The sequence below is a fragment of the Larus michahellis genome, chromosome Z, assembly GCF_964199755.1.
Source record: "Larus michahellis chromosome Z, bLarMic1.1, whole genome shotgun sequence".
Lineage (NCBI taxonomy): Eukaryota > Metazoa > Chordata > Aves > Charadriiformes > Laridae > Larus > Larus michahellis.
Genome location: NC_133930.1, coordinates 10,260,291 through 10,284,494, shown reverse-complemented (window position 1 = coordinate 10,284,494; position 24,204 = coordinate 10,260,291). Strand labels below are relative to the sequence as shown.

Here is a 24,204-nt window from a genome sequence, read left to right as displayed (position 1 = left end):
TAAATGTTTACATGCTGTCATCACCCCAGCTCTCATACTATGCACCACACTGGCTGGTCCCAGAGTCCTGTTAGGACACAGGTGGTATTTCCTCCAGCTTTGAAACCATCAGCCTGAATAACCTACATCCCACCTGCACCACCAGCATGAAAAAATGCTCCAGGGAGAATATAACAGTACTTTCACTGATCCTTACTCAGAAGCACAAAGTTAAGTATTACACAGTACAGCATCCAGTTGGCACCTCACTGGCCACCAACACCACTACTTGCAACACAGCATCCAAATGCTATTTGAGCTGGCAATTTGAGAACATGGATATGCCAAAGTGGTTGTTTATGCAGAAATAGCAACTGTGGCAGTCTTTGCACTGAGAGTGGTAAATCATGGCAATGTCAGAGACAAACAGGTCTCCCAACTGCCCAAAGTCCAGCGTGTCTGCTTCTACGACGCCCGGCTTAGTCCCACCGGCACAAGTCCTGCTCTAAGCAGGATGATCCAAGCAAAGCAGGATTACCTCTCTGCACCAATCTCACAGCCCAAATTGCTCAGTCTGCAAATACTGGTCTTATTAGACCTATTGACACAGTAAGCAGTACACACCTCCCCTTGCACAGCTGCGACCTCTGCCTGAAATAGATACCAGCCACAGAGGGTAGAAGCACACACCGTGGTATTTACACAGAAACACTCTTGATTCTGGTGCAGTAAAAAAACCCTAAACACACTTAGACTAGATGGGATACACTCACAGCTGCCAGTTTAACCTCAGCAGCTTGACTAAGGAATAAAAACCTTCTTGTTTCTTCCCAGTACACTGATTTTTTTAATAATGACCACTGCTATAACCTCATCTTGAATGTAATTCTTCCTCAAAACCTGCAAGCACACATTAAGAAACATACCGAGTGTATTAGGACATTTGATGGTAAAAAGCCTTTCTGAAGCAAAACACTGATGCACATAGTATTTACTTTGTTACAGGCGAGTCAGAACAGTACTAGTCTAGTGAAGTTACAATCTCAACCATAAAGCCAAGAATACTTTTCTTTTTGTAAATGGATGACCCTTCTGCCTGGACTCACTGATGGCTAAGGGTGCAAAGTGTTTAAACAGCAAAGTTTAAAGCAATAAGCAAAACTGACATACAGAAGGTATTATGCAAGGCACTGTTTCAACAGACACGTGTTCAAGTGACACAATTAAATGTATTTTTGAACTGTTATTTAATATGGCTGCTAGCCACTTCATCCTTTAGGCAGTTAAAGCATATTGAGGAAGTCCTGAAAAAAACGTGTACCTGTCAGACTGATCTCTGACACTGCACACTATATGATGTTCCTGGACCAAGGAACTACTATGAGAGTAAGATTTCTCTCTGCTTTAGTGTAATGCAGAAATCACTGGCCAACTCACAGAAGTGTCCTCCGGTTTGGTAGCAACATGGAAACATTTCAGATAAAGGCAGTTAATGGTTATGAATGGGGAACAGTTTTGAAACCAAGTGGAACTTAGGTTCTGTGGTCACAGAAACCACACTTACGTGACTTTCAGAAATTGGGAGTTAAAAGCTTTCAAGTTGTACAGTGACAATACAACAGCAACACTAACGTATCGCACTTGGTACAACCCACACTTTTTGCACAACAGATGAGACACATTTCTAGATGCCACTAATTACTAGAACTTAAACTTGAACTTCCAGTTATTCAAATGACAAAAGAGCATTTGGTTACATGATTAGACATAGTTACAGGTGTATGCTATACCCTTCAAGACGGGAAGAGTTCCTTTCTCTCCATTCGTGTGTTCCAATCTTCATCTCCACCTGAACATGGTCCTGAGCAATCTGCTCTACGTGGCCCTGCTTGAGCAGGGAGTTTGGACAGGACGATCTCAAGAGGTGCCTTCCAACCTCAACCATTCTGTGATTCTACAACAGTCCTCTAACCTCCAAAACGCAGCTCAAAAAATAAGTACAAAAGATGCAGCGACATAGTTGATCAATTTCATCAGCCTGCCTGAGACACTGAACCAAAGGTAGCTGTTGGGCTAGATGCTTTACAGTAAGCCAAAATTCACTTAGTGGGATTAACTCTTAACAACCCTGAAGACTGAAACCATTACCCTGTTGATTTCTTAAGACATAATAAGTCGAGGAAGTTGCTCCACTACTCCTCAGAAACAGTACAGTGACAGTGTCACCGGTATCGGTATGAACAGAGGGTACAAAAAGGGTAGACAAGTTAACCAGCCAGCTTACAGCATTCTGATATTACTTGGACACCAGAATCATCTTCCAACACACTGTACTGTTTTGAGAAATATTCAAAACAGGTTGAACTCTAGCCCCAAGCAGTGTCGTTGCTAATCTGGTTTAGGAAGCAGAAGAGAGAAATAAAAAAAGAGTGATAATAGAGACCATTCACAAATACAAAGGCAACTGCTGAAGGGCTGGCAGCTATCTAATAAATTATCTTGCAGCACTGGACCACAGCAACAGAGACCATCTAAAAATTAAGTTTTGATAGACCATTTTTATTAAACCTCAAGCATATATTTAAGTGAGGCACTTCTTATTCTGTACTTCAACTTTACACTTCCAAGACTGAATAAAAAGCTCAAGGAAAAACGGAATTCCCCAGGACCCTTTTATCTGAAAGATTATCCAGAAAGATCAAGGCTGAGTTTCTGAAAGCAGAAGTTTCTATAGCATGAAAAATCATGTTAGAAATTTCAAATGAACCTCCCAGTGCTGCCTTGACTGATTAATGATTTGGTTAAGCTACATTACATACAACAAACTGAACTTTAACATTCCACAGAAATATTAATCCTCTCAAGTCACATCCCATTTTCTAAAAGATAGGCATATATACAGGCAAGTAATTTTAATGATACCAATCATCTGCATGATCCTACACATCTCAAATGTAGAAGAAGATATTATCTTCTTCACTTGCCTCCTGAACCAGATTAGGTAAATTTAGAAAAAAAATTCACTGCTGAGCAAAAGGCAAATATAGCTAAATGATATATTAAAAAAGCTTCACTTTCAATCCAGCTTCTCACGTGACTTCCATATAAAGTCAGTCCATATAAAGACACAGACCCAGTGTCTACTTCAGCAAACATTCAATCAGTATCACAACTGCAGTTCAGCTTTGATTTTGAAGGGGAGGGTGGGGGAAGAAGAAGGTATTATTCTGCCATAAAGGAGTAGGGAAGAGTCACAGGGTGACTTTTGGTTCAACCAGAGAACAGGCACAGCATCAGCAAGCAGCTATGCAATAAGGAAGCCAAAGCACTTCACTCCTAACAAAAAAAAGACAACTCAGAGGCTAAACAGATTAGTCTCTATGGGCTGTCTAGGCTGGCACATTAGTCAGCAGCAATAGCAGGATTTGTGCTGTTGAGAAGACAAGTATGCCAAATTTCACTTACCATGAGAATCGGATCCCAACTTCTTAGAAGCCATTTAGAACCTGAAAAACATGTTAGAACAGCTTTAACAACTTTATACATGTAGCGTACCATAAGTCTATGCAGTTCTACAGAGTTTTATCTCTAGATTATGGGATGCGTTGCAAACACTTGCTGGTTATCCTGTTCCCCAGGCAGATAAGCAAACTTATTTTATAGCTCTGAGAGCTGACAGAGCAGACATATAACTCAGATCAGGGTCTGACAATCTAAATAGCAAAGTGAAGAAGAAAAAGAAAAAACCAGCCAAGAAGCAGCCAGGTCGATCAGGAAGGCAGAGTTCCAGATCACAGCACTCAGAGGCCGCCCTGTCCCAGCCCCATGGAGCACACCCTGCCTCCCCTGCCATTAAGAATAGCCGTTCCTCCTGGAAATACCACACTGATCCTCTTCAGTTTAATCCCTGCTGCTCTAAAGGGGATACTGTCACACTGGGTACCCAGTCACTTAGCCACCACAGCACCTGTCTAGACACACCGGGTAATGCACAGATAATACAGGTATACAATAATCAATTCCATTAGGAAGATATTTTCAGACACATAGAAGAAAGCGATGCTAACAATAGTCCTCATCCATTGGCCACACCATTTTACTAACAACTTTTTAAATTTAGATGCAAATCCTACATGACCAAGATGTTAAACACAAACAAGTGCCTAGTCACCTTTTACCACAGAGCAGGACTGTTCTGAGAAAAACAGTTATTTAAGAGAGAATTAGCTGTCTAATTAGTTGTCAGCTAAAACCCTGCTGCAGGATGCTTATGGTGTGTTCAATAACATAACTGGATCTTCTGCTAGATTAGAAGTACATCACAAGATCTTTCTCAAGACACCACAGCATAATTCTTCAAATAACTGGATTTGTAAATCCTTCTTTGATGACAAAGAATCAGCTGCCCTTTGTTTCTGAAGTCCTCCAGCTCAGACTGAAATGCCCAACAGCAAAAACATGAGGTTATCTGGTACACTCCCACCAGTAGCAGACAGCACTCAAAGCACAACTTGGGAGAAATCTAACATTCACAGCCACCACTCCTTAACTGAGGTCTTGCTCTTAGCCTCCCTGATTCCACCATGGATTCCAACTGCAAGTGTCACCTTAAAGGAAGGGTGTGATAAGGTGGGGGTTACACAGAAAGCTTAGCTATTCCTCCTGGCAGCTGCTGACATGACTGAGGTCAGGAAGAGCCAGTTTCAAGTGTTTTAGGAAAAGTACGTTTTGCTGTGCCAAGGTCCCTTTCAACGTTATGTTGATACCAATAGGTGAACCAACCCTACTGTTTAACGGGAATCCAACACACAGCTAAAGCCAAAGCTGTATGAAGATTACCTGGGTGCAACCAGACTTCATGAAACGCAGCAAGCGGACACTAGGCTATGAGGAAGTGACTCATGCTGGGCAACTCCAGGCGCACCTTGTACATAAAAGCTGTGTGTCATTCTGCTCAACATTTGTCAAGTTCTTCTCAGCACATCTCACCTTCTCTCTCAACATTGGTGTTACATCCAAAACTACTCCATTAAGCCAAAGAACTGGTTTTGGCACTAGGTGGCAACTGCTTCTCAGAAGCGAACAACATATTGCAACTTCAAAGATGGAAGAAAAAAGAAGGCGAAACAGTGCTGAGCCTGCCATCTCAGGAAGGCCATAAAGGGCAAAGCCACAAGACCACCTGGTACAGTTGCATGTCAGCTACTAGAGCTCAATGGGCTTTACTGGTCCCAGTGCCGCAGAGGAGATCGGACTGCAGACTACAGTACATGAAATAGGCTGCATCCTTCAGACCTGGATCACAGTGTCAGACAAGCTGCTATGTGCCTAGTTCCTCTGCATGACGGTAGCAATTAAGATGTCAACTTGATTTGTTGTTATTGAAAAAGCCAGGCTACACGTGAAATCATAAATTCTTCACATACCTCATCAGTCCTCTGTATGTCACCAGAGACCGTGAGGCACCGCCTGCAACCATGTACTGTGGCTGCCCACCATCCACTACTATTACAGCAGAGATGAACTAGGGACAAGGTCTCTGCACACTTCCATTAATTTCTCCAAGTTTGTCTTTCTTCTAGTTACTACCTCAGACTGAAAAACAAGCACTCCTTTTCTAAAGGATTTAAAACTTCTGATAAGAGGAAGTAACCTCCTCACTTTGGCAACTCAACTGACAAGGAAGCTTTTCCAACACAGCACCACCTATCTACAGGCCATACAGTTTATGCTGTCTACCTCATTTACCACAAGCAGCTTGCTCCAGACTGTACCTACATAAAGGACATTGAAAAGAAAATTCAAAGATTAGAATAATGATTTATAATCACCTGTGCAGCAGGCCGTTGGAAGCACATACTAAGTTTGGACAGAGTAAGTTTAACATCTCACACACTGACTTTAAGTAACTGAACACTAAGTTACCATGACACTATCAGTTTGCTCCAGGCACATTAGGAGCAATGCATACGAATGACGCCAAACCAAAGACGCAGGTGTCTAGCAGCCAGGGAGTTTCGCAGTAGTATATCAATCTGGAGCTGCATAAAACCTGGATGTGTCCTCTGCAACAAAATACCCCACATAAGCAGTAAGTATCTTGCTTTTGTCGGCAGTCCTGTAGTAAAATCCTAGTGCAGACCAGGCACCTGCATTAACTTCAAGGTGCAGGGGGAAAAGTGATTCCTCTGCCATATGCAACACCTTATTTTAACTACAGAACTAGCTAAGGCACATCAAAACCAAGCTAATCGTGAAAAGGACCATTTCCAGAGAGACAGTCACACTTTAGATTCAGGTAGCATTTGAGTTTATACCACAGTAGCTCCTCTGATGCACTGTGAGTGTGCACTTATTAAGACACTATGGCTGCAGAAGGCACTGTCAGCAAACAGAATTGCTAAGCACTGCACACAGTAACACTGGAACAGGCTGCCAGCCACATTCCACCACCTCCTTTCCAAAGAGGGTTTAATTAAAATAGTGTCTTGTGACTAATCAGATTTGATAGGCTATTCAGAGACCACTGTGACAAGCATCTTTCTGTCACTTTGTCCTGCTGGCTGGAAAAAAAAAAAATTGCAGCCAGTTATAAGGTTACTGATGTTGCTACTATGCTTCTGGGCATTATCTGAACTGTATTTGCCTAGTCAAACCCATTATGCTCTGCAGTAAAGGTTTGCTTACCTTTGTTACTGCTCGTTTAGAAATTTAAAGGACTTGCTCCTAAAGCATCACTCCAAACCACCTAACACACGACTGCAGCCCTATTACTGTTACCTTTGATCTCCAGACTCCAGAACAGGATGGTGAAGGGCACCTGTGGGAACAGCACACGTGGACACAGACTATGGTCCGCTGCTTTACTGTACATTCTATATTGGCAACGAACATACTCTATACTGCATGTAAACCTATTCAAGACCTTTCCTGGGCCCGGGAAGCAAGTTAGTTGCATAGCGCTACAAGGTTTTCTTACAGCCACCTAAAAGCTGTCTTCTATCACAGAATCACAGAATTTTCATGGTAGGAAAGGACCCTTAAGATCGAGTCCAACCAAACAACCTACAATCTCTGCCACTAGAGCATGCCCTGAAGCGCCACATCTAGACGTTTCTTAAATACCTCTAGGGATGGTGACTCAACCACCTCCCTGGGCAGGCTGTTCCAGTGCCTGACCACTCTACATTCTATAAATGTAGCCCTCTTAGCCCCATTCCCTCATCCTTGGTTCTGCCTAACCCTTTGAAGAGAAGATCAGGGCTACAAGTGCCTAACAGTTATAAGCAATTTTAAGATCAGCAGCTACTGAAGCTACTCTTCCCTCCCCATCTGTATGTTCATTTTTCACTTAGTAACACTGAGGCAATACGGCAACATTCTTAAAACCATCCAGAGGAACCGGGTACAGCAGAGCCCAGGATGAAGGCAGAGGACCTCAGACTGATGACAGAGGGGATGGGAGGACTGGGAAACAACCACAAAAACAACAAAACAAAAAAACCACAAAGATGCAGAAACGGAGAAGTGACAAGACAAAACTGATGGCAGAAACAACTGTCACAAAGACAGACAGATGACTAGCTGGAAAGGCTTGAAGGGACAGCATAGAGATGACCAAGACAGTCCACGTGGCACATCATCACTTAAACCTGAATGACTACTTAGCTGTGCTGACAGACAATAAGGAGAATGCCGAGAAGCGTGACTTGGTGCAGTCAAGCAATACCAAAGGGATAGTCTCATCAACAGATGAGAAAAAAAAAAAAAAAACTTACTAGTATTGTCACACTTACAAGAGTGACTCCTGGGGAGCTGCTGGGAACTTGGGGTGTTTTCTAATTATTATTTCCATGTTCCTTCTACTGGTGTTTTCCCTCAAGTTTGTATTTACATTCCTTTTCTTCTGAAAGAGCTCTGACTGGTCAAGTTGGAAGCATCCTACCACTAATGGTACCTGGAACAGCTTTCTCAGTGATAACTCAAGCCAATTTAACTATTTGTCAAGAAGAAATGATCTCTTGCTGCTATATCTCTCATTTTGGGGTGCAAGTATTTCTAGATTCCAGACCACATGAATTCTCTGATGTAACTCCCACCTAAGATTCAGATAAATGAGAAATGTACTTCTTACGGGCCTGAGGAAACCAAAATGCCTCAAGTTACCAACCATAATCATATCAGCACATCCATGATTCTCAGAGAAAAGAGATCTGATCTTGCAGCTTCCATTTTGCCTGCTAATACACCTTCTGTAGTCAAACGTTACTGAGGAGGCATCTGTTCACTCTGAAAACTCTACCAAAGTTCACTCTACTCACTCTACCAAAACACAAAAAAACTTCAAAAGAAAAGATCATTTTTTTTCTCCCTATATTAAATTTATGAACTACTACTGATTTTACACTGAGGAACAGTGAAAAGCAGTTTGATTCAAGTGATTGATTTCTAATGCGGCACAGGTATTCCAGTGCCGCATTAGACAGCGGTTTAAGTTTTCGTTTAAGTACAGATTTAGACAGTGGTTTAAGTTTTCGCTATTAACTACTCATTTCAGTGCAAGCGACAGGCTATAACCAACAGCAGGAATCCATATACAGCCTCATACAACAAAAACAGAAGCAGACAGTGCCTGTTGCTAAGATAAAACAAAAGTTAAGATTCTCATATCAAAGCTTCCCACCTATGTAAGTGTTCAATCATTGCTACGCAATTGAGATCTTACACAGACTGACAGTAAAAAGCTGATCACAGAAGTTTACTACAGTACAAAACAGATTCCACTTTCATTTACTGCAGTCTCCAAATAGATGACATCACCCCAAAATCTGCAGAAAATGCTTCTGCTTTGTACCTCTAACAGTACTGCGAAGAATGAGCACAGTCAGCTGCATGGAGGTACTCCCCTTTCATAAAGCACAATCATGTTGAGCCACTGATAACAGCTCTTTGGATAAAGTAATTGTAAAACTAGATTTGACATGTTGCAACTATACGCCCTGCAGGACGGAAAAAAAAAAAAAAAAGAAAGAAAAAAGGCGTCACTTTCCCTAGTCTTAACAGAAAAAAAAAGTAAGTATATCTACAGTAATTCCTTTTAAGTGCTAGTGCAATCCAGGAGATAAGGTATACTAAGGTTCTTGGTCTACTTTAAGTTCAATAAGAACAAACCAAACACTCCTTGAAGCAAATATGGGTGTGCAGTTTCCATTCAATTTTCAATGGCCACTGGTTAAAACAAATCTAATGACATGTCTTCATCTCATGGGATGTAAGTACAAGTAGCCAGTCTGTATTCAATCAAACGCAGAGTAGGGATTACACTGACAATGGGAGGTGGAGGGAGGAAGCGATGAGATATCTCTGCTACATACATACCCCATGGATCAACAATCCAAGCAACTGCTATGAGATCTAAATTTTGAAGGACAGCCTATAACAAACTAATTCTGTTTGTTACTTCCAGTGCAATGATTGAGAGGCAGAGGGACAGGAACCAATAAAACGGCACTTTAAAACACATTTCCAGAATATATTAGTGGGAAGGACAGAGAGAAAACAGCCCCTGAAGAGTATGTCTGTGTGCAGATCACGTTATTGGATTACGACACAACGCTCTTCAGCGATGGCAGCAGCATCCATTAGAGGGCTTTACATGCAGATGTTGGATAGCATCTTCCTAGCAGCAAAAAACAATAGGAAAAATTGATTCTTCAAATTGTGCTGTTGCTTAATGTGACGTAGTTGGCAATCAGACCTTCTGCTTCAGTACACGTCAATCAACGGGAAGTTAAAAGCAGAAGACAGCTCTTCCACACGCTCTCAGAGAAGCGTGGCATGCCTTCCTCTGTTGTTCTGTATGGATTCACTGCATTAATATTAGACACCTATAGTTACACAGCTATCCTCATGTCATGTCCCAATTTGTTCATTAAAGACACCACACTTGTTAAAAGCACACACTATTTGACCTGGTTAAGGATTTAAGGCTCTTAAATGATAACAGACAGCTCTATTTCTCCTTTAAGATCTTGACTGTATTTGGGACATAATGTAATTTGCCATACATTTCACCCAGAAATAAGGGAAAACCCTACACTGGCTGAGGAAGTGCAGAACACTAATGCACCAGTTTTTTCAACCACTGAATCACTTAGTAGCCATAGAAGTTTCCAATGAAGTTGAAGCTTACACACCACATAAGCCTCTAGAATGAGAAGTTTCACAGGCAAAAGCATAAGAAAAATGAAAATTACTTACGGACAGGCCTGTGGTGAGGCAGATCAGGGCTTTTCTTTTGGCCAGAGACTGACACGCCAAACAAGAGTATAGAAGATGCACCTACTCTAAATTCACATTTAACTGTTGCATCCAGTGGGCGACCTTTTTAAAATGGACTTTTTCCAAAAAAAGGAGTTCTATCACAAAAGAAAAATATCTGCAATTAACATGTAAGGATGGCCTGACTTCCGAACTCAGCAAACAAGGGGATAGCCTAGGTCCTGTCAACACCTTGAGCAGATGTGGATTTCAGAGTGTAGCTCCTACTAGTGACTGTTACCTAAGTTATTTAAAGATCACCTAAACAGAAAAGCAGAGGAAAAAAAATAATCATAGAATATCAGGTTGGAAGGGACATCAAGGATCATCTGTTCCAACCTTTTTGGCAAAAGTACAGTCTAGATAAGATGGCCCAGCACCCTGTCCAGACGAATCTTAGAAGTGCCCAATGTTGGGGAATCCACCACTTCCCTGCGGAGATTATTCCAATGGCTGATTGTTCTCATTGTGAAAAATTTTCCTCATGTCCAAGCGGAATGTCCTCAGGAGTAACTTGTATCCAATACCCCTTGTCTTTTCCCTGTAAAAAGGGAGTCTCCACCTTCTTCGAAGCCACCCTTTAAATACTGGAACACAGTGATGAAGTGTCCCCTAGGCCTTCTTTTCTCAAGGCTGAACAAACCCAATTCTCTCAGCCTTTCCTCATATGGCAGGATTCCCAGTCCTTTGATCATCTTTATAGCTCTTCTCTGGATCCTCTCCAGCCTGTCCACATCTTCTGTGTATAGCACGGACCAAAACTGAACACAGTATTCCGGGTGTGGCCTGACCAGCGTGGGATAATGCCTTCTTTATCTCTGCTGGTGATCCCTTGTTGTGCAACCCAGCATCCTGTTGGCTTTCTTTGCTGCAGCAACAGCACACTGTTCACACATAGTGAGCTTATTGCCCCCAGGTCCCTTTCCACAGAGCTGCTCCCCAGATGGGTAGATCCCAGCCTGCACTGCACTCGTGGATTGTGTTTTCCCAGATGCAAGACCTTACACTTGTCCTTGTTGAACTTCATCAGGTTCTTGTTAGTCCACTCTTCCAGCCTATCCAGGTTTTCCTGCAGGGTGGCTCTCCCTTCCCAAAATACATGGGTTTACATCTTTTTTTGCTTCTTGAGATCAGCTTCACTAATCTAGAAGCTACCTCATCACCAAGAAAAGGGTGGTAAACTAGAAATAGAAGGACCATCTTCCTCCTCTTTGAGGTAGATTAGAAGCAAGGCAGACATTTGCATGATAAACCATAGCAGAGAATATAAATACACTGTTCAACTCCTACATTCTAGGAAAAAAAGCAAGAAAAGATGACCCAGCACTCTTACCACCCATGCAGGCTACAGTAATCTCACAATGCAGTAATGAAACAAGTTCCAAACTTGATGAGCAGAGCAACTGCTTGTAACTACTATTTCCCTATATCTAAAGTTTGGGTAGCAAGTACCTACCACTCCTGAGAGCTCAAAATAGTCAGATGGAAAGAATCTAGTAACTATTAAAATATTTAGCTACTTCAGCTTAATTAGCACAAGACTTCATACTACTACAAACAAGTCAAATCTTTAACACTAATCTTACCACTAGCCAGAGCTAGGTATGCACATTAACTTTTCTAGTTACTCCTAGCATTTCAGAAGTTAATATTTCAATACAACCCTTCTCAAATGAGAGAGATTGCTAGCAAGCGAAAGCTGCTAGCTTCAACAACAAAATAGGCCACTTATTCTGTTCTTTTGGTAAAGATGTATGAAAAAACAGTGGAATATCCTGCACATTTAAAATGTATGTCTGGAACCCTGCGCAGCACAAGCAATTAAAATGCTGCTCTATTTGTTGCAGTGATACTTCAACATGTAACAAGCTGACTGAAGTACTTGAATATTATTAATACTTTAGGCTTGTCCCAGTTATGAATGAGGAGAGATAGACAAACATTCCCAAAATGTTTCCAACACAACAGAGTAAAACAGCTTTTGCCATTAATCAGAACATCCCCTTTTTAATGAAAAAATAACAGATTCTGTGCAGTATCAAGCTTTTTTCTTCTTAAGTTATTTGATCAAGAGATGCGTACAAGTGGCTGATCTTATATTATCTAGAAACAAGTTCAACTCTGTTGACCATATCAGGATCTACTCCCAATACTGACACAAGAACTCAAATTATTTTTTTGCAGAAAGCAATTTGTATTCTTTTGATAAATACTAATTAGCCAGAATTCAGTGCATTTAAACATGCTACAGCAATTAAATGACTCAAAAAAATCCATTCCAAAGAAAGCTATACAACTCTCACCTTTTCCCTGTTAAAGCTCAGAAGATAAATGGTACTATTTATTGATAGTTAAGGGTTTGGTTAGAAATTTGGCAAAATACAAATGAATGCTTATGGATTTACTTTAACAAAGCAGACAAAAACAATCTAGCAAGAAATAAAGTTAGAGAGAAATTTTAAAATGGAAAAATAAAATCTGCCAGCAGGTCAGACATCACTTGCCATTTCACATATTTGAACTCAGCCAAAAATAAGTGTCTACTGCACTGTATGTGAAGAATGGGACTAAAGTTAGACTACTATAGATTGATTCATCAATTTTTCCTCTTACACTAGGGTCACATGCGCTACCCACTCTCATCACACATTTAATATTTTCCCAGCAAAACTCAGTATGGTACTGACAGAAAATAAAGGCTGTTAAATTAACTATTCCACCTACAAACAACTCTGCCTGCCCTGCAGCAAACAGGCTACAACCTTGAACTTGGCATGGAAGTCGCTGCTTCAAATCCTGATTGCACCCACAGTCCAAGCAGTTTAAACACACATAAGGCCACCAACGGCCTTCTCCCACTCCCTACAGAGTACCTCCCATAATGTGGTTAAAACTGCTGTACTTTTCCAGCTGACATCCACGTTTTCCACCAACATAATTTTTCTCAACTAAAAGAGACACATTTTGAGAATGCAAGTTCCCTGCAAATTCACTTAATTTAGAATCATGGAATGGTCTGGATTGGAAGGGACCTTCAAAGATCATCTAGTCCAAGACCTCTGGCCACAGGCTGGACACCTTTCACTATATCAGGTGATATAGTGAAAGCCCCGTTCAACCTAGCTTTGAACACTTCCAATGATGAGCCATCCACAACTTCTCTGGGCAACCTGTCTCACCACCCTCATCACAAAAAGATTTCTTCCTTACATCCAATCTAAATTTACCCTCTTTCAGTTTCATCTCTCAGTGTTGCCTATTTTCCAGGAAAAAAACCCTGTTCACCATAGGTTACTCTTTCACCAAATATACACTTTAAGACATATAAAAGCAAGAGTTCTAAAAACTTCCTACTACTGAAGCACCTAAGAGCTGATCCTAGCATACCTGCAAAAGTGTGCTCCCCAAAACACTTTTCTGCGAAATGACAACATAAAACTGAAACCATCTCAAGCCTTCATGATTTTCAAAACATACCTCAAGCTTGGTTTGCCTTTGGGTTGACAGTGCTAATGTGAGAAATATGAATTCCATCTTAGGTGCCACAGATGTGACATTCTTCACAGACTTACTTGACTGCTTTTGGTTCTTAGGCATTTTCTTCCACCCATCAACATGTCACTGGTACAGTTTCAGCTTTTGATGCTGTTCATTTTGTCCTTAATTTGTGTGTCACTCCTACTAAGCCAATATGTTATGTCTTCATGCAACCCTTCCTATCAAGGCTGAGGCAAGAAAATAAGCATACACTGAAATACACATCTGAAGAGATCACAGGCTTTACTGCACTGAAGGACAAAACTTAGTGACAAGGGAAAAACAACAAAACACTCAGCACTGTTCAAGGTGATGAGTTTTCAATTCAGCCACTTTCTACCCAGTCCAAACAGGACTGAATGACTCCATTAAAAAGATATCCTAGATGGGAAATACTATCAGTAGTCAACAGTGAATTCAGTTCCACTACCAGAAGTCATATTTTAAATGAGCAAGTTCCACTCATTTTAATTAAACATGGAACTGGTGGATAACGGACCATAAAGAGCAAGCAGGAAATGGTTTTAAAGTGCATACTTACACCTTAATTATTTCTTGAAAAGGCTTGTTAACTTTAGAGAAGACGAGAGCTAGTAGCAAAGACTAAGTTAATCTCTTTAAAACCACACAGAAACAGAAGTATCATTACAGGCTATCCAAAAAAAAAACCCCAAAAAAAACCTCTGACGTGAAAACAGCAGCAGACACCTGAGCAGACCCAGCAAAGTGGTGGTACCCACACCGAATGCACTTCTGGAACTGAACTCATTGTGAACATTGGACGTTAAGTTGTCCTGAGAAAGCTTGTCTAGTGTAGAAAAGTAGAAATCCATCTTTGCACAGTCAAACTGAGGTTGCCCTCAGCTATAGTGGATATATTACAAAAACAGAATACAGTAAGTAGAACAGCTGCTTGCCATGTTGTATATAAGAAAACTCGGTGGCCTACACCACCTGAAGGCAGCACACTCTAGTCCTGAGCAGAAACATCTTCCTTGCCATCTCTTGATTTTGGAGTCCTCATACAGCAAAGGCCACTCTTTATGACTGCTTAAATGGAAACGTGGCTCAGACTATAATCCAATAATGGACCAAAAAGTTTGGGAATGGAAGCCAGAAGCAAAGGGAAAAAACAGAGAGAGTCAGCACACCAGTTAAACAAGTTTCCTTCTATGTGCGCAACTGCCACAGAGGAGGTTACTATCACTGAAGATACACAAACAGGCAGACAATCCTCACCCTTTGAGCAGGAAAGCAGAACAACTATCCAGTCCACAAGACATGACTTTCAAGGATGCTCCAGTCACTACGCTCACCTTTGCATACTGCTTCAGAAAGCCTTTCCATATCAAAGGTGTCATCTCTCCCCCCTGCTCTGCAGTGGTCACCAGCTACATTCAGACAACAGGCTCAGTAGATCCCTGAGATTACCACACAACCCCTACACCCACCTACCTAAATTCCAGTTGTTTCCATATAAAATGGGTTTCAAGATTTACATTTCCTCACTTAGAAAAACCTGAAAAGGTCTGCTTTCTCTCCACGTAAGACAAGAATTCAATTTGCCCTCCCAGCACTGCAATGCTACACTTGTAGTTAATGTTTGGAGCACATGAGTTTAAGGACTACTGTAGGCTGGAAGCTTGCACTTCACTACAAATACAAAATGATCTTTCTATCACAAATGTACAGAGAAAAATCCAGAAACTCCAAAGGTACTGGAGTGACAGACACATGCACAATTACAAGCCTCACAATGATAACAGTGTATGAAGACTGAACTTGAGTTTCATGCTCAAGTGGAATGGAAAAGAAACCATAGACACAGAAAGACCCTGCTTTCAGATGAAATCTAGAAGGCTACAGGATATTCACGTAGCCAGGAACTGAGCACCTTTACACACACACTTTTCATTCACTACCTTTGCCCTGAGAGGAAAGTAGTTTTGCCAGAATTCCCTTATACCCTCAGCACCACATAATTCTTGCATGAGACTTCAAAACAACCGTCAAGGTACTTAACCAGCAGTAAAACTATCCCTCTTTTGCAGGTATGGGCACATGCACAAAGGCACAAGGTACAAAGCTGAAGCAGTTTGCCCCCAGCCATCCAGCTCAGACAGCAAGAAAGCCAAAACATAACTTATATTTCCTGAATATCAAATCCACAGCTACCCCAAGAATCTCACTGCATTCTCCCAAGTCTGGACCACTACTTTGTCCCCTCATTTTTCCCTATCAAACCACTCATATGCAGCTTTTCATCTTACTATAAAAGGCTTAAGGATGTTCTTCTAGATTGATAATATAAAATCGAATTTAGTCCAAACTTTATTTCTAAATCACTACTTTAAATGAATTTAAGTCTGCAATTTTGTTATACACTGTATCTCCAGTCTTGCTCAGTGGTATAAACTTTTTTCCTGCATGTTAGAAATTTATTCAGCAGCTACAGTAATGAATGCAACCCCTGAAACACTTAAAGCAATGAATAACTAAACAGAAACAGCTCATTTTACGTGCAAAAGCAGCCTTCAGAGACACATTAGCTTCATTTCCTCAGGACATTTTGACAGATCTGACTCAGCTTCAGCAATTTAGCCTTACTTCTACTTTATGATGAGATGAGAGTAGATTGCTGGATGAGATTGTCCCATGACCACCCAACAGTCATACCAAAAGGAAAAGCTGGGGCTTTTCCTCTCCAAACATCTAACACACTGGCAACAATATAGGACTGCTAACAGTATAGAGATCTATCTCAGTGGACCATCATTGCTGTGACAAAGCAACAAGATTTATTTTTTTTTAAAGAATAAAAATGGAAAGACTATGGTTTGACCTTTCCTCAACTGAGATATCACATTTTCTCCTGTAACCGGAGAATCAGTCCCAGCCTGCCTCTTTTAGAACCCATGTCTGATTCAATCCGGCTTACTTTTGCAAATAAATCCAGTGTTGCCTAATGACAGAACAGAAACATCACATTTACATTCCTGCAGTAACATCAAGTTACAGGAGAAATACGCCTTAAAAGGTGGCTTGTAGTAAAATGGATATAAAACTTCTCTCTTTCCCTTCAAATCGGGAGAGAAAATCTCTACATTACTTGGTAGAATCAGTTTATCCAGAGTACAGCAAGATCCCTGCACTAAATACTGGTGTATTTCAAGCATTTATCTCCTCAGGAGAGGGGAGAGAAGGCAGATAGGTAGAAGACAAAACTCATTCTTCAGTCCAATACCATAACACATACAGAACATCCAAAGAAACGGGCAGACCTTCAGAACTGTATACTACTTACATATGCAATATGGAAGCTCAGGTATGAAAAGAATACTACCATGTCACACAAACAGATGTGACAGCCATTCTGTCAAATAAATGTGTATTTCTAGAGTCCAGCCCCAGCTCCAAAAGCAGCATAGGCCACCTAGCCACCTATGCCACGTTCAACTTCTTCACCTCTGTCCACCTTCATTTATCCTGCATCTCATAATACACTTGTGGATTCTTTAAGCTGTGCTTATTAGGGTTTTTCCAGTTGAAGACCTTCATGTAGAAGACATTACAGAACATAACAGTATTACATTTATGTCTACACTTGAATTTGCTAGCTTTCCCTTTGCACAGAAATTAAGAAAAATTCAATAGTGTTAGCTAAAAGTAACAAGCTTTTTCCCATCCTTACTTGCATTTTCTTTGCAAAGAAGTTACATTACTACACATAGGCATTCAGTGATCTAGCAACACATGATGAGCTTTTTACCAGCTATGAAAAGATATCCAGGTAAGTCAACAGAAATCACGTATCAAACTCCCTTCTACAAACAAGAAGGAATCCTGTAACTGCAGATATTTTGAAAACTGCCCTCTGCTAAGCCACTAACCAGAACCTAGGAATTGTTCTTCCACTGACAGTTCACTGGCTTAAAGGAATTGCATTTTGCACTCCTTATCAGCTGTGGGAGTCCTGAAAAATATCTCTCCCTCCACCTTGGAAAGTCTAAGAGTTCTTCAGATTAAAATGGTAACACATATAGTTGTCTGATTCAAACTCGATAAAGAATCTTCTTACCCAAAGGTTTTCTTTAAACTGTTCCTCAGAACAGTATATAGAAGACAATACCTCCAATAGTTACAAGCTTAGTTGTCAAAGCAATTGCTGGTGCAGAGCCCCGCTAGCCAATGATCGCTGATAGAATTACAGCTTGATTAATAACAAACTTATGTTTATAAGGAACTCACAAATCTCAGAGGCATGTAATATAGAAATCTGCCCCACAAAAGCTTTATGGTTCATTAACCCTCTTGAGTGCAAAGTTATCTCATAGTACCATAATTTTTCTATCCATTTTTCTTTCCAAAACTCCCACTAACACCTGATTTAAGGTATACATTCGCTTACTCACTCCCCCTCTTCCCAATGAAGAGCCTAAAGGTACTTTCTGAAAAGCACAATAAACTCCCTTTTTTTTATGCTGTTACAAACACAGCAAGCAAAATGAAACTCAGTATTTCAGCTTTTTTCTACCAAGCAGTCAAATAGACTGGCAACAAACTGCTTGTGGTGACCTAATACTTAATTAAAAGATTAAGAACACATTATTTTCTCAGAGTGTATGCAGCATACAGCTTTTCTATCCTTTTTCGCCACACACAATTTTATTCCAGATGATTAGTGGTGATTTTATTCATATAAACTCCTTTCCCTACTACACGTATTTCTATTTGAAATTATTATACATCACTATGCAAGGACACCACATGATGGTATTAGTCACTAGGGTGGAACCCGGTGTGGCTTTGCTGTATCAGAAAAGGAAATATAAGCTTTAACAATTCTTTTGCACATTATTTATATACTAGGAATCTAGTTTTATTTTAGAGTTCAGGATTGATGAGGCAAATCAAGGTGAACACATAAGCACATCTCTATGTCCAGATTAAGCACAGTGTTAACGCTTGACATAGCACAACTGGTAACATGCACACTCTTAGAAATCCAAACTTAGGGAATAAATCTCACCAGTCATTTCAGGAATGGCTTCGTATGCTGCTAGCCTACAGATGTCAAATAGTGCAAACACAAACTTACGCATTAGTAAAGGGCTCAAATCAAATCTTTCACATAATCTAGTTATCATGAATGCTGATCTCCAGCAACACAGACCAGACTAACTAGGAGCTCACAACTCTTTATTACTAGTTTCCATGATACTAGCTACCAATAGCTTAGCAGCTTTAGTATATTCATACCACCTTCTAGCTGAAGAACTGACTGCTTCTTGGATAAGACTCATGTTCTTCTGATTTCCCCACTTGAAACATTACTCTGGTGTAAGCGTTTCTGGCACAAAATGCAGCTGAGAAAATAAAACCTCAGAATTTCCATTTGAACTCAGTCAGTTCGTTAGAAACTGTAATACTACTAATGCTGCAACATGGTATTTTGAACCAATCTGCTTTCCCTTCTAGAAAAGAAGATTCAAACCTAAGTCAGAGCAATGATACTCTTTTTCCCCTTTGATACACCTCTGTGTTTCAAGTACACTGCAAGCTTAAAGGATTCTAAAAAGACCTTGTAACCTTTCAAAGGGGGGAGGGACGACATAAAAAAACCACGTAACCAAGTCTGGACATACAAGCAGTTCTTTCAAAATTTCCCAACCACAGGAAAGACAGTATTTCTTAAAGTTTAAGAAAATGCATTCCCCATGTAAGCAAGGATTTTGAATAAATCTGATCATTTAAGAGGGGGAAAAACCCCACTGCTTAGCTTCTCTTAGGAGAGCTCAATACAAAACTATACTGACTGCAAAAGGTGATTAGGGACACAGAACATGAGCTTATTCAAACCAAGTCAGAGGGTCAAAGCATTAAGCAATGCACTTGCACACCACAGAGGATTACCCACCTAAGTAGTCAACACAGAAAAACTGTGAGCTCAGGCTTGTATCGACCAACTGCAATCCCAATGATCAATTGTAGAGTGGTAAACGCTTTAAGATCAATAGCATTGCCTTCCTAGTTATCAGAGCAGGCAGATACAATACTGGGAAGAGAAACTAACCTTTGAAACACCCTAAAAGACATACTTTTTCAAACAAGAAAGCTATTTATAAGTCGTAAACAACCCTTCTTTGCTTTTTCCTCAAGCAATAGTTTTCAAAAACATCTTCCAGAGCTTTTCAATTACAGCTCCGCTAGACCTTCTTTACATCAACATTGATCTGAATTGCACTGATCAATTTTAAATAGACAGTAATGCCTTCACATAGAGATCTTTGTAAAATGACAGCTGAAGCTTGGGAATTTATGACTGAAAAGACTGGGAGCAATTATGTTAGAAACAAAATGCCAGAAAAGGCTGGATAGAAGTTCTTTCTAATACGTAAAACTAAATTTCTCAGATCAATTTATCGAAATATTCAACCAAGCACCAACTGTAAAATACCGAAACAGGCTCGTGTCAAAAAACTTACGATACAGAGACTGGACTTTGACAATAATATTGAACGTCCTGAATTATCAATCCCTAAAGTTGTGGAAGCAACAGGAAACCATAAGCTTAAAAAAGGAGAAGGATGAGTAAGGTGATGCCTTCTGTGGCATTATAGCACTTTTGCCATCAGGACCAGCCAAAACAGCTGTGGCAGACAGTGTGATGGACTGGTCCAGAAACCTAACTCCTATTCTGTTAGTCAGAGATTTTTGTCTCTAGGATAACAAGCACCGGACACTGCAAAACACCATGTAAACAATGGAGATGAGATCTTCCATGTGTTTTTGGTGATTTTTCACCATATTTTTCTATCCACCAACATAAACTATACAGTAAGCCTCCCAGCTGATCAGTATATGGTATATACTGATTAATACACTCTTGAAATATTCTAAAAATTGAAGTTCAACCCGTTAAAGAGAAACTAAGATTTATTAATTCATTTATCTTATACATGAGGCTTCCTTGGTTTTCCCTTTGAAGCTTCAGGTACCTTTGTTTCAGTTTACACTTATGCAGAGTGTCTGATCTTAGTAGAAGCAACTCCTTCCCTCACTCCTTTGTTCCACAGTGCACTCACAGAGAAAGAAAAAGAAGTATCAAACTTGCAGGCCTGATACAGCCAGTGAGACAAGAAAAGTGCAATGACTTTCAGTTTTGTTTTTGAGATTAAAACCACAAGCTCGCAAAAGCTAAGTTTAAAGACTACATGTTTTCTCTCCCGCTATCCTCAGAATTAAGGCTTTGCCCAGAAGGTTTAAGTCACCCAATAACAACAGTGATCTAAAGCATCACTGCCACTTTTGAATCACAGCTCTGCGGGTACAGAAAACGGAAGCCATTAAGTAGCAGTACTATTGTAGTACTGTAACCTAACCCCATCCTGCACGTGGCCTCGAATAAATCGTTCCAACTCTGCTACATTTCTACCACACGTACCGTCTCAGCCCCGTTGCCTTCCCCATGGCTAGTACAGCGCCACACATAGCTCTGTCCTGTATGGAGTAAAGGAGAGGAGGCGGACAAGAGAGTTTGCTCCCTCTCCCCTGAAAAATGCTGTTGCAGAGCTGTGATGCCAGGTATGCAGGGTCAGCCCTAAGAAGCCAGCACTTGCAGGAGTGCCTGCATAGGGGCAGAAAGTCCCATGCTCCGAGGATAAGTGAAGGAAGACAAGGAAGACATCTGGCTAATTGCAGTACCGCCTCTTCCTCTTTTTTCTTAACACTCTGGATCACAGTTGGAGTAAGATTCCCTTTGCCAAGCTCCCACAAAAGCCTCTTAACTCCATAACAGGCTGTGAGATCCGCTATGCCTTCTATCAGTTACGCAGCCACTGAAGTTATATCATCAAGTCATAACTCATATTGTTCCTTAATTTGGCAATACTCACTTGTTATTTAGGTATATCCACCCCAAAGTGCTTAAATTTGATATGAATACATTTTTACTGAGTCCAGGACGGCAGCTGCACAGCCAAGTACCAGAGTCCATCTGCTTATCTCTATTCTAATGAGACAGCACCAACGTCATAAGATTTCTGTAAGACTACTTTTTTTTTCACTCGTTTGGAATTTTTAAATGATGTGGGGAATAAAAACACTTGATAAGGCGATTACTCATTTCCATCTATTTTAATTTCTTTTACTAAATAACAAAGCAATCCTAACTTTCCCTTTAAAATGACAGATTTTGAGCTATCAAAACTCATGTAGACAGTTCTCAAATTATATTAAACAGCTTCACAAAAGTCTTAAATGTTTTACTTCCAGTCATCACTGAGCTGAGCAGAACATGAGGTATTATCAGGAAGTCAGAAACTACAAAACTGAAGCGTTTTTACACCAGTGTATGCATCCATGGTATACCTGCATCTCAAACGCAGAGAAAGATATAATCCTCTTCCCTGTTCAAAAGCAGAAATGCCAAATGGAAAAGATCCAGAAATAGATACTAAGCACAAACAGAGATGTGGAGAGCTACGACCCATGAAGTAAACTAGACTTTGGCTCTCCAGCGCACAAGAAGGCGCAACCAAAGACTGAATACAGTAAAAATCTAAAATCACAAGTGGCATTAGGGAAGACGAGTACTATGGTTTTCACGACACAAGAGCCAGAAATCAGCACATTACCTGACGGCAGGCTTGACAAAAAAACCCACACACGCACCCTCCTGAACAAAAGCAGTCGTTTCAGTTCTTCACAGAAGACTTAGTTACCCTGGGGAGGAACTTACTTCCAAACATCACGGGCACTAACCGTTTGCTCAGATTTCAACGGCAATCGGCTCTTAGATGGCAAATTAAGGGTTGTTAAGCAGAAAGGTATTCCCTTGACTCAGGCAGTCTCCGAAACTGCCGGAAAGCAGAGCAGGGAGTGTCACCCGACCTCCCTCTGCTCCCCGGGCCCAGCCCCGGACAGAGGGGCGGCTTTCCGTCCCCCAGAGCTCACACTGCAGCTTCACACCGCCATTAAGCGGGACCTTCATCCCACAAAACGTGTCGAGCCCCCCCCCGGGAAGCGAGCGGCCCCCCAGCACTTGACATCCGCTGAATCACCACGGGGGCGCGAGAAGCCCCTCGCCCCGGACGAGGAGAAGCGGCGGCGAAGTTTGGAGCCGACGGCGGGGCGGGCCCGGGGAGCGGCCGGCTGCGCGCCCCCTTCCCCGCCCAGGCCCCGCTACGAGGTGGGACCAGCGCCCCCACCCCGACCCCTCCCGGCCCGCTCGTTACCTGCGCGGCGCCCGGCGGCCCCCGGCTCCGGCTGTCCCCGCGGCTGCTGCCCACCGCCCTACCCTAGGAAACCCGTGCCACCGTGCCACCCCCAGCCCCACCGCCGGGCGACGCCATCTTGTCTGCCTGTCCCCCCCCCCCCCCCCGCCACCTCCTCCGCCTCTCACTACCTCGGCGACGCGCTGGCGTCACACCGCCGGGTCACCTGCTCCAGGCCGGACCAATCGGAAGGGGCTCGCGGTGACGTCACCCCGGCGAGGAAGGGGCGGGGCCAAGGGGAGCCCCGCCTCTTTCCGCGAGGGAGGGGTCGGGGCCGGCGGGCGGGGTCTGGCCCTGTCCCTGTCCGTGTCCCCGTCCCTGACCTGGACTGGCCCCGGGTCCCCGGACCCGGCCTCGGCCCCAGCCACAGCCCAGGCCCCAGCCCTGTCCCGAGCCCTGTCCCTGGCCCTGTCCCCGGCCCAGTCGCCGGGCTTATCTCAGTCCCTGGCCTTTGCCCTGGCCCAGCCCCCATCCCAGTCCCTGTCCCCGTCCCAGTCCCCGGCCCAGTCCCTGGCCCTGGCCCAGTCTCCAACCCCAGCCCAGTACCTGGCCCCGGCCCTGTCCTAGTCCCCATGCTAGTCCCTGTCCCCATCCCAGTCCCAGTTCCAGTCCCTGTCCCAGTCCCAATCCAGGTGCCTGTCCCTGACCCAGTCCCCATCCCAGTCCTCATCCCTGTCCCAGTTACAGTCCCTATCCCAGTCCCAGTCCTGGTCCCTGTCCCTATCCCAGTCCCAGTCTGTGTCCCTGTCCTAGTCCTGTCCTAGTCCTGTCTCAGTCCCCATCCCAGTCCCAGTCCCTGTCACTATCCCAGTCCCAGTCCCTATCCCCGTCTCAGTCCTCGTCCCCATCCCAGTCCTCGTCCCGGTCCTTGTCCCTATCCCCATCCCAGTCCTAGTCCTGTCCCAGACTCTGTCCCTACCCCAGTCCCCATACCTGTCCCAGTCTCTGTCCTAGTACCTTTTGCCATCCCTGTCCCCATCCCTCTCCCCGTCTACCATGCTGGGGTCTCCTCCAGCACCTCCTGCCCCTCTCCCCGCTGGGCACAGTGACACCCCGGGGACATGGGAAGGCGTCGAGCCGGACCCAGAGGGGA

General features: G+C 42.5%; 1 protein-coding gene across 2 annotated transcripts in view; it reads right to left on the bottom strand.

Annotated features, from left to right (window-relative positions):
* UBAP1 (ubiquitin associated protein 1) overlaps positions 1 to 23,331 on the bottom strand; it is a 35,443-nt gene extending 12,112 nt beyond the window's left edge. Inside the window, exons 1-2 of one of the 2 annotated variants that reach the window (XM_074569633.1) lie at positions 23,243 to 23,331; positions 3,445 to 3,485 (exon numbers count right to left, since the gene is read on the bottom strand). In XM_074569633.1, coding sequence (XP_074425734.1) covers positions 3,445 to 3,478 — 34 coding nt within the window. In that variant the 5' untranslated portion in view covers positions 3,479 to 3,485; positions 23,243 to 23,331. Of the gene's footprint in view, positions 1 to 3,444; positions 3,486 to 23,072; positions 23,219 to 23,242 lie in introns of those variants that run through there. The other variant, XM_074569632.1, reaches the window with a different exon arrangement.
* Between the last annotated feature and the right edge of the window lie 873 nt (positions 23,332 to 24,204).